At 43.6% G+C, this 14630-nt stretch overlaps 2 protein-coding genes across 6 annotated transcripts in view; one reads left to right on the top strand and one right to left on the bottom strand.

Annotated features, from left to right (window-relative positions):
• The first annotated feature begins 37 nt into the window (after positions 1-37).
• On the top strand, positions 38-2030 carry LOC6536393 (gamma-interferon-inducible lysosomal thiol reductase). Of its 2 annotated transcripts, none has more exons than XM_015192242.3 (4): positions 38-194; positions 1201-1491; positions 1596-1733; positions 1840-2030. In XM_015192242.3, exons 1-4 carry the CDS (start codon positions 60-62, stop codon positions 1948-1950), a joined length of 675 nt encoding a protein of 224 aa, XP_015047728.1. In that variant the 5' UTR covers positions 38-59; the 3' UTR covers positions 1951-2030. The 2 variants fall into 2 exon arrangements, with proteins under 2 accessions (XP_015047728.1, XP_002096975.1); XM_002096939.4 differs by lacking the exon at positions 38-194 and adding an exon at positions 564-807.
• Positions 2031-2127: 97 nt separating this feature from the next.
• Positions 2128-14630, bottom strand: part of LOC6536392 — a 34779-nt gene continuing 22276 nt past the window's right edge. For 2 of the 4 annotated variants that reach the window (XM_015192241.2, XM_039376077.1), the window contains 3 exons: positions 4791-5750; positions 4434-4738; positions 2128-4066 (listed from right to left, as the gene is read on the bottom strand). In XM_015192241.2, the coding sequence (XP_015047727.1) occupies positions 2603-4066; positions 4434-4738; positions 4791-5685 (2664 nt within the window). In that variant the 5' untranslated portion in view covers positions 5686-5750 and the 3' untranslated portion in view covers positions 2128-2602. Of the gene's footprint in view, positions 4067-4433; positions 4739-4790; positions 5751-6858; positions 6973-14630 lie in introns of those variants that run through there. The other 2 variants (XM_002096938.3, XM_015192240.2) reach the window with 2 other exon arrangements.

Below are 14630 nucleotides of genomic sequence, written 5' to 3'. Positions count from 1 at the left end.
ACTGGCAATGTAGTTTGATATGGAAAAGGTAGTTACTAGTTGTTTTCTTTATTGGGACCATGAACAGACTGAGTGTGAATATAATACTATCCTTTATGCTGTCTCTTCTGATATGGCAGACCCTCGCTTATTACTCGATACTTGAAAAACTATGCCAAGAAATTAAGCAACAGCTTAAGTTAAATATGAAAGTGGTAAGACTTATACACTTGTCTCTTTAAATTCTATATAAATAAAAAGCAGCTTTGTGCATAACTCTTGCAATAGTAAATAAATACGTACAACCTAAAATGGTTGAGGAATAATAAAAAGTTTATTAGCCTTCATAGTACTATTGATGGATAAACTCAACTTCTTCGTAATATTTGCAGTTAGCACAAAGTGTTAACTATAGTATACGCGAATACATGAAATGTCTGCTTAGTTAAGCTTTTTCAATCGAAATAAGCTGAGTTCAGAAACCGGCTTACCCGCGAGAACGTCGAAGAGAGGTGGCAAAACAGCTCTGCCCCTTCCCAGTTCGCTGCTGGCCGAAATTAAGCCTCGAATGTGACAAAACGGCGCTCAGTTGCTCAACTAAAATCGAGTCCGACGGTCGCATACACTTGGGCTTGGCATTCGCTGCGGACGTAGAAGCCTTCATTCCCGCACTCCGTCGAAGGTCGATCGATTTGCACACCTCAAGCTCAAATTACCAGTCACAAGATGACGAAGCTGGCCACTGCCGCTAGCTTGCTGCTTCTCATCCTCTCCTTCGGATGGGCTGAGCCCGAGGATAAGCCCCGGGAGAAGCGCCAGTCGAACAAGGTCTGATTCCATTTCACCGCCTTTTGCTTCTTTGTTTACATTGGCTTTTACGTGAACAAATGTTTCTACCACTTATCTGATACCAAACATTCTATAAAGCTGCGTTCTGCCTCCACACTTACTATTCAAATTGGCCTTAAACTAGTCAGTCATAGGAATAGTTTAAAAGAATAGGAAAATTTAAAAGCCACAGACTCAAACTCTACTTTCATTATGTAAATTCCTCTGGATCAAGATTCTAGAATTATTCAGAAGCCCAAAATGAATATTTAGCTGTATAATGCGAAGCATAATTAATAGTACAGGTGAAAGGTATCATAGGGATTTAGCTATAGACTTAATAATTTAAATGCTTTTAAATGTTTTTTTTTTAAATTTTAAATGCTCTTTTAGCTGCACATCACCCTGCTTTACGAGTCCTTGTGCCCGGACAGCAGGAACTTCATGCACCAGCTAGGACCCGTTTACGAGGAGTTTGAGGACTACATCGATATCCTCCTAGTGCCCTTTGGCAAATCCCAGTCGGAGCGCAATGGAGCCATCTTCCACTGCCAGCACGGACCGGCTGAGTGCAAGGGCAATCGCCTCCAGAGTTGCGTCATCAACAGCACCGGAAACCAGGCGGCACAGGTGAAATTCGTGGTGTGCCAGATGCTGGCACCGGATTACTCCCGCATTGATCAGGTAATCTACCTTCCGCGTACTCGTTGTGCAGTGTTTGCCCAACTGATTAGCGCCTATTGTGCCCATTATGCCCATTATATGTACCTATATCATTCCACACGCAGTGTGCCAATGAGGCGGGCCTGCTCACCGATGTGGTCCACTGCCTGTCCAGCGAGACGGGCACCAAATTGCAGCTGCAGGCGGAGCTGGTGACCAAACAGTATAGTCCGAGCTTCATTCCCACCATCGTTTACAATGGCGTAAGTAGCCGCGATCAATCGTCGCCGTAATCGAATGCACTCAACTGGTTTTCTTATTCACATTCACATTCATCTTCGTATTCGTATTCGTTTCCACATGCAACAGGTCTTCGATCAGCAGCTGCAGGACCATTCGCTGCGCGATTTCCGCGGCACGGTTTGCTATATGTTGCGTCAACAAAACTTGCTGCCCAGCGGCAGCACAATCTGCCAGTAGATCTGCTCAATCTGATATGTTCAATGTAACTGCCTCAAGTTTGGAATGAAATTAAATTTATAAACTGGTTTCTTTAACCGTACAAGAATGCCTGTCCTCTGGGGGTATCAATATATCAATGGTATAAATATATTCACAAGTGAATCAATAAGGTCACAGAGAACAAAGATTACAAAATTGGTTTAGGTTCTTTCTATTTTGGGGCTATTACTCGTTCTAAATGTAACACAAATCGAAATTTGTTATCGTAATTTAACCAATTTTGTTCACACTTTCCTCTGTGCAGCACACACCGTTCAGATAATAATTTATATTGATACATAAGATACAGTTCATCAATTACAATTGTGTAAATGTATATAGTACATGCAGTGCGTAGGGCGGCTAATTTATTTACAAAGGCATACAATATAAATTCATTATTTTTGGATCAAGGGGCACAGATTTAGATGATGGGATGGGATATGGGGGAATATCGTTAGGTTTTCCTCTCGATGAACCAACAACAAATGACTTAACGGCTAGGTGCTAATGGCTAACCTACAACTAGGATTTCAATTTCTTGCACTTTGTGTGTTTGCTGTGGGTCGCTGACGGGTGTGCAGAAATAACAATTTGTAGACGGGTTTCCGTTGTGATTAAAGCATTTCGCTCAGACGGCGGTGCCCGATGCCTTGCCAGCGGATGAGCCCGCTGGAGCGCCGATGGTGGCCACCGCGTTGAGACTGAGCGAACGACGTGGAGCCGGCTTTGGTGGTATTTGCGGCTTGACGGTCGCAATCTTGGCCAGCGTCACGCTGGCCTCGCTGATGAGTGGCTGCTGACCCGGTCGCTCCTTCTCCTGGAACTCCACGTAGCCGCTCTCGTCGCTGTCGCTGTTGTCGTCATCCGGATGGTCGCTCCTCTCCTGTTTGTCGCTTCCGGAATTGCTGCGCTTCAGGGTGATGCTGCTCGAGCTGCTGTAATTGGTGGCATCGCCGCTGTTGTTGCGCAGCTGCTGCTCCAGTCTTTGGTAGATCATCATCTGCTCCAGCACTTGCGCCTGCTCCAGCTCCAAGTCCGGCGACTGCTCCAGCTGGCCGGAATCACTATCCCGCTTGCCGTTGTACTCCTCGTGGTTGGCATTTGTGACTGTGCTGGCCGTCTCGCAGCCGCTGGATATGGATCCCTCGTCGCTGTCCGGACTGGCCAGACCCTGTTGGGCGGATCCACCGCCCGCTGCCGCCGAAGTGCTGGCCGTCGTCGAGCTGGACGCATTGGAGGAGATCGATGACTGCGTCTGGTGGCGGTACTTGAGACTCCCCTGATCGGCTGCCCGCATCTTTCGCATCGAACTGCGGTGCAGCATGGTCAGCATGGCCGCATGCCGGAAGTAATGGTCGTCCGTATCGTCCAGAAAGTCTTCCTCGCCGTCGCTGCAAACTCCACTGCGTCGCGGAGCGCTCACATCGTGATCCTCGGCATTGTAGTCCGCCTCCGGATCGGCGCTGGGATCGCTATTAATGGTGGGTAGGAGGCTAAGCGGTTCGCCCTCTTCCTCCTTGAGTTCGCTCAGGCTCATCATGCTCTGGCTGCTGTTCTTGTGGAGCTGCATGTCGAAGTACGGCAACAACTCATTGCTCAAAGTCGTATCGAACTTCAGCAGCTTCTCAAAGTCATCCGAATCAGAGCCATCATTGGCGGGACTGCTCGCCGCCGCCATCTGATTGGTATCCTCCTCCGGCAACTCCTTCGCCATGTGCGAACTGCAGCAGGGCGAGGAGGCCTGAATCTTGCCCGTTCGCCGAATGGAGTGCCCGCGACGACAACGACGTCGGCCCAGCGTCATGGCCGGATAGAGGGAATCCTTCTGACAGCACGGCATCATCTCCGGCTCATTGGTATCCTCGATCTCATCTCCCTCCTCCTCGCCAATGGCCTCCTCGATGGCCATCAGTTTGGGCGCCGACTTGGAGCGTTCCAGCGGCGGTCTGTAGTTGTTGCCGCCCACACTCAGCATGATCTTGCGGCGCGGCAAGCTCGGATTGTCGTAGACGGCGTTGGCCAAACTCAGGCGAGCGTTTTGCTTCAGAATTTTCTCACGCTTAAATTCGCGCAAAGCGCTCTCCAGGTTTTCCTGCAAAATACAATGTACTTTAGAATATATCCAAAATGAGTAAAATAATAATCTCTGCAGGAACAGATGGATGCTTATTTAAGTTGACACAACTGGAAGTTCCCAGACTTGGAATTCTAAAGCATTTTGTTTGATTTTTCATACATAGAACAAGTTCACATTGATAAACAAAACGTTCATCAAGATTGGAAGAAAGGTGGAAGAAAAAAGTCCACAGATAAACATAAATGGTTAGTCATGCGATTACTTGACTTTAAATACAAAACCACTTCAGTTTAATCTCGTAATTTATAGATAGATTCCTGTGTAAACCAATTGGTAGCTATGCTCCACTCATGCAGGATTGGGATCAGCAGGGAACACTCACCCGCAGGGTATCGCAAATGTCCTGGGCGATCTTCTCCTTGCTGCAGAGCACCGCATGGCAGCGAAGCTCGTGCTTCAGCTTCCTGCCCTCGTGGCGGTAGATCCAGCAGAAGACGCGCGGATAGTTCTTCGGTGCACAGCAGTAGGTGATCCTGTGGGCCCAGTACTCGGTGAGTCCATGCTGCCGGGTGGTGGCCTTCAAGCCGGAGGCGCACACCTTCAGGCGCATGATCACGTCCGGCTTGGAGTGCTGCGTGTAGTTGCGCCACAGCGTGTTTAGCTGCTTCTCCACACAACCCTCACCTGCTAAGGATGCAACATTAGTATGGATCCACTGGGGCTTAGATATGCTACTCACCCTTCGCCCAGCCGGTCAACACGTTGCCCAGGTAGGAGACCTTGAACTCCGGATCGGGTGTGCTGATATCTACGCTGTGTGTGCGCCTCCAGAGTTTGCCCAAACTCCGGGTAAGTGTGCGATACGCCTTGGAGGTGAGCTGATCGTTCTGGTCATAGCCCCCAGTACGACCCACATGCTCCTGCCGGCTGCCGTAGAGCAGATCCCGCGAGTCCGTGGTCAGTGTAATGACGTTCGTGACCCTCACGGTGTCATCCTCGCCGGCCACATCGCCGTCCTCCTTGGACACCCGCTTGAATCGCTCCAGGTAGGGACCCGCGCGACCACGCCTCCCGCTGTAGGTGTTGAACTTGCCGCCCTCGGATCCGGAGGCCAGACGCTTCTGCTCCTGCTTCTCGAACTTCTTGGCATTGTAGGTATTGCCCAGCAATCTGGCCAAGCTGTTGCTCTTCACGAACTTGTACTGGCGCGGTGGCGTTCCAATTGGCACCGGCGGCAGTGGAGCAGGAGTTGTTGCCGGCGGAGTATCCTTGCTGCCCGCCTCCTGGCTCTCCTGTGACTTGCTCTGACTCAGCTTCTTGCTGCTGCTGCTCCCGAAATGGAAGAGGGTGCGGCGCTCCTTGGCTTTCTTCAGGGTGTTGCTGTTTGGTTCGTTGTTTGGTGTCGCTGCTGTGCATGTTGCTGCTGCTGCGGGTGCTGCAGCTGCAGTTGTTGCTGCTGTTGTTGCTGCTGCGGCTGTTGCTGCTGCTACTTTGGTGTTGATCACCGCCTGACTCACGCTGCCCAAATCCTCGTAATCGTTGTTATTGTTGTGCGTGGCCACTATAAAGTCCACCTCATCGCAACCCGCGGCATCGTGCTCCATGGGGGATTTGCTCCCGTTGCTGGCTGCCATTTTTGGGGCTGTGCTGCTGATGTACCCAATCAATATTCGTTGGAGAAGAGCATGTTACGGAAGATCTGCAAGTGAAATAAGGAGATGAGTTAATAAATTTATTTATTACTCAGTGCAAGTAAGGGAGAAATCGGTCATTAACAACTAAATTAGCCAATAATTCCATTTCAGATGTATGCCCAGCGAAATTAGTCAACTAAATTAGCAATCAAACAATAAAACCCAAAAGTTGTTGTTTGAAAAGCTATGTTTCAGCTGTCAAAAATTGTTTTGTATTGAGTTGTTCGGCAGCAATGATTCAATTATGACATATATGTTTTTCATATTTTATGACAAATTGTTGTTACATCCGAATGATTTACGAATAAACCATATGACGCTTATAAATTCCAATCCATTTCCATTTATTAGAACTTGAGAGTGCCAATCCTTTGTTTTATGCTCCGAAATTAACACACTTTTGTTTTCGCAGATATGAATGGGTGTTAGGGGACTAAATCCCAAATGTAAGCCACACTTTCACCCATCATCGGGTATAATTCGCACTTCCAGCTCGCAACATTACCACCAATTCACACCCGATTTCGAGTGAATTTTTCCGCAACTGCGGCCAAAAAGTGTCAACTGGCTAATAAATTACCCCATGATTAACACTTGGCAGCAGCAGCTGTAAAGTGTTTTTTCCTCTTGGTCTCAGTCTCGTGTTGTGTTTTCGCACAGCTTACAATATGCAAATGTTTACGATATCAGGTATTATAATTACTATTTTTTGTAGCACTGTTTCTGTTTCTGTTTTTGTTTTTATTTTCCCCCTCCTTTTGCTAAATGAAAAACGCCACCACACGGGCCCTCTGTTTTCTGTTTTCCGTTTCGCAGTTAACATTTTCACATTATTTAGATGGCGAATTGTTTGCTGAAAAAAAAAACGCCACTTGAAGATGCAACTATCAAGAGTCATTAAGTACGTGTATTAAACGGCTGAAAAGCACTTAAACCTGGCAATAATTATGGGGCGACAGAGTACATTCTCCATTCGCTTTACCTGGCTGTATTTAGTCGCTGTGAGAAGCGAGAAGCGTAATTAAAACACAATAAAGTTGGGCAAACACCACCGTTTCCTCGCCCCAATCCGATCGAACTGAACCCAATTTGCCAGCCTAATCACTCACGTACCTGGCCGATTAGAGCTCCGATTAGGGGCCCTGGTGAGCTAACCTAGCTCACCCAGCTCACCTAGCTAACCTAGGTAACCTTTAAGATCCATCACTTTCGAGTTGCTTGGTCTAATCGCGTCGAGGTGTTTTGGCCAACTAACTGCAAGCGAGTTCTGGCTGTAATCTAATCTAAGCTGTGGCTATTTTGCGGTTCTGATTTTTATGGCCAACCATATAGCTGCAGACAGTCGTGCTCGTGATTTAGAATTATAAATATTAAACTGTTCTGCGGAATGGAATTTATGGTAATTTACGGCCAAGTGGCTGGCAATTCTCGCAGGCGCAGCGAATTCATAGGAAGTTGCTACTCAGCTGATACTCCAGTATTCAGTATATTCAGTATCCAATATCCCATATTCAATATTCAATAAGCTCGGACAAAAGGCAATTGGTCAGGTCTGTGGGGCCATATCATTAGCTTTGAGTTTTTCTATGCAATGACCTTGGCTGTCTGCAGGTGTCTTTGGTCTTCGGTCTTTGGGCGGGCAGTCAATAAAATCGCTGGCTTTCACTTTTTCCCTCGACCGCCCCACTCCACCCATTACGTTTGCCTATGTTCATGCAAATGTCAACCGAAGAGCCATTCATACATGTAGTTGGGAACGATGGTGAGAAAGCCCAGTAGTCATCGCCATACACCCCCTACCATCCATCATCTAGCTGCCGCCTATCTGAAGTGATCCCTTGGGGCATTGACATCTCCAACTCCGACTCCGTCTCCGTTTTCTCCGCCTCTTGTAAGACAGCGGCCAAAGAAAGCGCGCTGAATTTGTAAGAAAGGGTAAATACACAACAAAAAATATTTAAAATCGAAAAAAGAAGAGAAAAACAAAACGAAGTAATTGTTTTGCACCGGCCCAGCTCGGCCCTGCCCCACCCATTATCATTTATGCCTCCGCCTCTGGACTTTTGAGTGGTCTTTCCCCTTTGTCCATAATTGCAATACTTCAGGTCTCGAATTGTGCGTGAGCGCGCATTTTAAACACCCAACTCACATTAAATGAAATACGAAAATTATAAGAAAAGCACACTTTGTGTGCCTTCACTTGGCAAAAAAAAGGGAAAAAGACTTGGCAAAAGTGAACACAATCATGCAAAAAGCGTAATGAGGAAGTGCGGCCATGTGGACAGTTTCAGTTTGGTGCGCAAAATATTAACACCCAACTAAGGAAACCAGGAGCGGTTCAAGGCACCCGCGGGCAAGTCTTTTGGACGGGGGAGAAATTTAGCCACTTCCTCTTTTAGCCATGTGATTAGTGGCAACGAAGAACTTTTTGCCAGCTCAATAAATACGAGTATTTAACGACATGAAAGTGACACTGTAATTTGCTGCGATCATTAATAACAAAATAGGAAAAAAAAGAAAAATAGCTGACTTTTACTTAATATGACAATATGCGCGTGTATTTCCGCTACTCTTCCCTTGGTAACAACATCTGTTGGCTTTTTGATTGATCATCGTATCTTATAATTAGGTAAACGCTTTTAATTTATTTATTTGATATTTCTATTTCGGTTTCTCCGACTTCTTTTGTCCAGTTTTGAATGCAAACAATGGCTGGCGCAGAAACTGCTTGGTCATTTATCAAAATTTATTTTTAACCATTTTGTATTTGTTTTTTCTTGGCTGTTAACAGCTAAATTTGCGTTCGTTTCCCAAAGCCGAGAACTGGGATTCGGTGTTTCCCAGGCAGCTTAAAATGCAAAAGCCGCAGAGAACCACATCAAAGTTATTTGTTTGGCGACCAAACACTTGAAAGTGCTCAATAGGCCAAGACGCAGAGTTGAGCAGAAAATGCAATTTATTATTGCCGACGAGGGCCCGCAGATAGGTACAGTAAAGACCCCTGAAGCAGCATTTCTTGTAACATTAAAAACAAATTGGTTCCACCCAACGATTTTGCATCGTAGCACAACTCGTAGCAATAGGTTTATAGGAACCATGCTTAACTATTTTTTTGCACACTTGTTTTTTGTATTAGAAGCTCCACTGTAATCGCATAGCTTTGTTCGGGGCTCAGGTGCACCGATTGGTTGTTGTTGGCGGCTTGTCTAGCATAAACTGTGTCAACTGCGAGTTTGAAAAGTTGATTCTAATGTTTACTTAGTGTGGGCCCCACTCGCACATAAATATCAATTTAGCCATGCTCCTCTGTGTGTGGTTTTCCAACCTGTGCGCCCCCCCCCCCCTCCCCTTTCCGCTTTTCCCCTTTTCCCCTCCTTCAATGTCAGGTTAAATAAATCGCAAATTCTGAATTCTCTGCCGAGATCTTTGGTTTTTGGAGTCTCGGCTCAGGCACCCAAGAATGTCTCAAAATAAACGAATAAAATGCGAAAAAAAGTGACTCGCAACTAAATTAAACAGTTTCGCAATTCGAATTCGTCAGATGTATGTGTTATTTTATCATTTTCGCTTATTTTTTTTGGGCATGTGTGTCATGTGCGGTTGTCGCCTAACTTTTGGCAATGCTGGAGGAGATTGGGGGTTGGGGGCTAAATCCGGAGGAGTCATATAGAGAGTAAGTTGAAGGAAGCCTTTCGGTACGTGCGAACGCATCGGAATGCATTTAATTGAACAAATGAATAAACTATAATGTATGGCATAAATTTGTGCAGTATTGTATTCCCTCGATAATTGATTGGCAGCACACACCTCGGAATCAGACAAAACCGGGTTTAAGCCAGCATCTACATTGGCATTCTAGCGGGCATATGGCAAGCCAATGAAGATGGCTTAGAAATCAAGAGTGAGAAAAGCAATCTAAGCAGCGAGTGTATCAGTTTCAGCATTTACAAGAACATGTACAATCATACGATTAAACTTAATGAGTTTCAGTACTACAGCTTGAAGATATTATCATAAAATATACGGGTTTGCAAATGTTTTTCCAAGAATCTTCTACTCACATAATGCCACCATATCAAACATCTAACCCGATTACATATCCATCCCCATAACCTTCCTGCGCAACTCACTTTGGAAACGAATTAAAAATTCAGTTCTCATCTCAGAGTGAAACAAAGGAACAAATGACATTGACTTTTGTTTGCCTTTTCTTTTTTTAACTTTACTTTTTTTCGGCCCCTCACTTGGCGGTAAAGAAACAAATTCCCTCGAATTCGGTACTAAAGCTTGAGCATCTTGGGCGGCAATTAATAGTGTAAAAATCCCCACAATTTGTTTTAATTCCGCTTATAGACAGATAATAAAGTAAATTGTGCCATAAAAACAGATAGGAACAAAGTGTGCAGAAAGAATAAAATGCTGGAGCCAAATGATACTGCGTTGAAAAATATGTGTTTGGAGTCGAATGCCAGAAGTTCGTGAGATTTACGAGAGTATGTTTTGGTTTAATGGGGTCGGTCTACGGGTAGCAGGGATCCCGACTTTAATGGGGGGCTCAAAAGTTGAACCAACACAATATGTTGCTGCTGTATCTTGCCTTTTTTTTGCTTTTTTTTTTGTTTTTTACTTTTGTAGTTGGGCTAATTGAGTTGAAGTAGCCGCAGCAGGTTTTTGTTTTACAAATTATATATTTTTTATATGCCTGCGTAATTCTTCTCTTCTCTTTCGTTTTGTATTGAAATTTCTTGCTGCTTTTGAAAGTGAATGCCTTGACATCGTTTTGTAATTTATTTTCGCTTTTTGTTCAATGAAACGCTGTTCAAAATACCAAACTGCACTCCGCATGTCTTCGCCCAAATCTCAACTATAATATATTCATATTTGCTTGGTAGAATGCGAAAAACACAAACCTTTTAGGGAGACAAACAATGGAGCTTTGCAAGAATTAACTGCCTAAGACTTGGCAAATATTTATGCACACAAAAGTTATTTAATTAAAGTGCCCCGCGGCAATATCGTGTGTGTTTTGCGTCTTTGGGGTGAAAGTTAAGCTCTTCTGATATGTTTTTTTTGCTAATTACCGCGGATATATCCATAGTTTGTTATCTGATAAACAGAGCAGTGCGCAACAGTTCCCATATCAATTTCCGACTTTGACGTAGGATTATAGCCAAACATTCAGACATTGGCAGCCCGTTCCCGAGACAATGGCACCTTTGAAGGCGTGCCAAGATGTCTAGGCAAAAAGAAAAAAAACCATGTAAACTGTTTGTCATCATAAACACCCCCCACCAACACTTTGAAAGCCTTTAGTGTAGGCTCGAAAATTTATTAGCGCCCAGAAAAATACCATATAAGCGGGTTAATTGGGCAATGGCAAAATGCAAAACATGCTAAACATGCAAAATGATGCCTAATGTGTGTTTTGTATGCGTTTGCACAACTGCAACTGCAACGCCAACAACAATGCCAATTGCATGCGGCAGCAGCAACAACAACAACAACAACAACAGCCGTGCAACATTTCAAAGTTTCCTCCTCCATGGCAAAAATTGCAACAATTCAGTTTGGCAATCACTGCAGCTCACAAGACCACCTGCCATCCGAAAAAACTAAGAAATACAACATTCTCAGAGTTAAGTACCTGTGGATAATGCTAACAAAACGAGGCCTTAATTGAGTATTAAGTATTGATAATAATAACAATTTCAATAACAACGTAAATATGTTAACTGACAAACATAAAGTAACATAATATTATTATTTCTAGCTTCATAATACTTAATATCGTGATAAATAACTAACGATGTAAACACTACAGTTCATTCAATGAACCTACAGTTTTGGAATCCTCTTTCAACTTGAATGCTTGACTTTTGGGCTGCACTGCATTATTAATTGATTTTAGACTTTATTTCGTAGTTTGATTTGATTTTTATGCTGGCTTTGTTTGCCAGCTTCATTTGCTCTTTTTAATTAAAGTTTTCAGTCTTATCTTATACTTTGGTGGCTGGAACATGAGTGGATCCAGAGAGCCCGAGGCGGTAAAAGTTGGCCAAGGAATTACAATTATCGGCTTATGGCGGACTTATAGACCGAATGTTTGTGAGAAAGCGTTTCCCTGGGGCAACGAAAAATCTAAAATATACATGTACGAGTATATATTGGCTTTACTCAACTCATCCTCCAGTGGTTAAGCAATGCCAGTGAAGTATGTATTTTCAAACACGGAACTCTCTGGTTGTAGTCAAACTTAGTAAGCCGCTCACTGTGGCTAAACTCCTTAATATTCACAGAGAGCCACATCCCGATCGAGTCAACTATTTATTTATTCAAATCATGGCGGCGTCTAATGATGAATGCCATGAATAAAAGGCTCAAGAACGCTCGGACACGATTTTCAGCTTTATTTATCACCTCGATGCTAACAACGCAAACGTAACAAACATCGAAATACAAATTTCAACTAGATAGAGCCACGAAAAAGAAGTGCCAAAATTGTGCCTCGATTGTGGCCAAAATGAAATTATAAATATTAGGCGTTATTATCATCGAATGAACGGAGGAGCAGCTTCTCGCTTCCAATACTTCCAATTGATGAGCGTGTGCATCATCGATTAATAATAAATACAAGTCGAACAGGTAGAGCCATCGCATCGCTGCGAAGCAAAAAATTGATTAAATCGAATTTGTTATTCTAACAGAATCCATTAAAAAGTTAACGATTACACGGGACAGGTTGGGCTGGTTATCCTCCCCATTGAGCGGAAAGTGAAAATTAATCGCGATGGCATATATCGTATATAAATATCCACAATCCAGGGTGCGGAGCTTCCCAATGGAGGAGGCATTCGGATTGGGATTGGAATGGGAATGGTCAGCTTGTTGGGTAAACAACATTTTTGCACCATTAGAGAAGGAGTCACTTTACAATTCTGTGATCGAATGGCAAAGGTATGGCGACGTTAGCGAATTGTTTGTTGGCCCGAAGATGACTTCATGTCTGGCCCAAAGGGTTGGCATCATTACTATTATTGTTTTAGCATGGCTATAATGTGCTTGACATGTTTGTGAATTAATGAGGACTTAGGTGCGGAATTCTGGCATAAGAAACTTGAGTTCCCACTCCCGTGTAAATATTGTAGTAGCAAAGTCAATTGGTTTGCTATAAGCAAAAAAACCCTTGTTCATGGTAACAATAATCCCTTGTTTGTGTTGATTTTTATTTGGCTATAAACTATAATAGGGGAAAATTTTCCCAAAACAAAGTGTGCGGTAATAAACAGCCAGCAAATATCTATAGATAAAACGTGATTTAGCACACTATCTGGCAATTAGAATGGTTACTATGTACTAATTTCGCAAAAACACTAATAGTACACTATCTGCTCATAAATTAAATGCAAGAATTGAGTGCGATGTGGAAAATTTCTGATTTGCTCACAGGTTTGCCACGCAAATTGTTTGGTAATAAAACGAAAAACATTTTAGTAGTCATAAAAATGTAGTAAATTATTAATCTTAGCTGTTACTAATTAGTAGGAGAACAATCAAAACAAGGGTAAGGTAAATTTATCCATTAGCCCAAAGTTTATTCAAACAAATCTATTGAGTGTTAAACGGCAAATACTCTATAATTTCAACAAAGACGTTGAGATAACATATGCATGTGTTATTACAATCTAAATTCAAGATCTGAAACCACAAAAAACCCGACAAATTCCCCCGACAGCATTCATTGTATATTCTTGTAATTTTTGGATACTTCTCACCCAACAGCAATTGTGCGATCGTCAAGTACAAATGAATGAATTATCCATAGGTGTTTTGCGGTGACACCCTTAACAGAGAAGTGAGTGTCTGACACCGAAGTGATCGAGGTGATTGTGCAAAATGATAATTTGGCCGGCCAATGCCAATTCTTGGCGGCTATTGACTATTTACTCGCTTCTTTATCGACGGGCCCATTCGACGTTTTATTCGCGAAAAGGTTTATTTTGTCAAGCAATTAACGGGCATTTGTTGAATTTCGTGTGAAAATTTTCCACTAAAATTCCGACACAGTATCGTATTTTTTTGTTGGGGGAGGGGGGAGGTCCGTATTGGCCAACTGAAAGAGCAAGAGTCAAATTCTTGGCCAAGATAAGCGGGCAGGGCTTAGTCATACTGCCAAATTGCAGGCACACATGCAGGGAAAGGCCACTCAGCTCAGCCACCGAGCTCACCACTGAGCCATTAAAAGCTCAGCTCGGCTTTTTGGCCAAGAGAGCCGGCCGATATCGCCCATGTCAGTTGCCGTTGACTGGCCATTAGCCAAGGCTGTAGTTTGTGTAGCTTGTGAAGTTTCTGAAGTTTCAGTTGCTACTTGCAATCGCCTTGCCTGATATTTAGAATCGGCCAACAGCAGCAGCGGCTTTAATGCCCTCTTATGGATTGCGCAGACGCCAAAAAATTGGCCAACAACAAGTTGTTTGGCGCACTGGCAAAACTATTGCCAACCCGTTTTAAAATCAATTGAATATGAGGAATAAAAATGCAATCAAGTTACTTATATCAAATTAATCTAATAACACAATAGAATGGCTTTTAAAAATGCGTGTTAAAAAATTTTAATTCTAAGGTTATCCCCGGTTTCTTGCAGTGCCGAAGTAAATTACTTGGTCCGGTCTTGTCGGACTTTTCAGTTTTCTGAAAAAGTTTTTCCCGATCCATGTCTGGCTGGTGTACTTGTTACGTGAGAAAATTTTTGTGCAAAAAACTAGCATTTTGTTTTAGTTGTATTTTAATTTTATTTTTATTTTTGGCCTGTCGAGCAGCTGCCTGAAAATGTAGCATTTGAGTAGCATTTTTTGGTTGTTGTCTCGGGCTAATAAATGCATTCCTCC

Source organism: Drosophila yakuba, chromosome 3R, assembly GCF_016746365.2.
Source record: "Drosophila yakuba strain Tai18E2 chromosome 3R, Prin_Dyak_Tai18E2_2.1, whole genome shotgun sequence".
Taxonomy (NCBI): Eukaryota; Metazoa; Arthropoda; class Insecta; order Diptera; family Drosophilidae; genus Drosophila; species Drosophila yakuba.
This window is presented reverse-complemented; position numbering and strand designations above follow the sequence as displayed.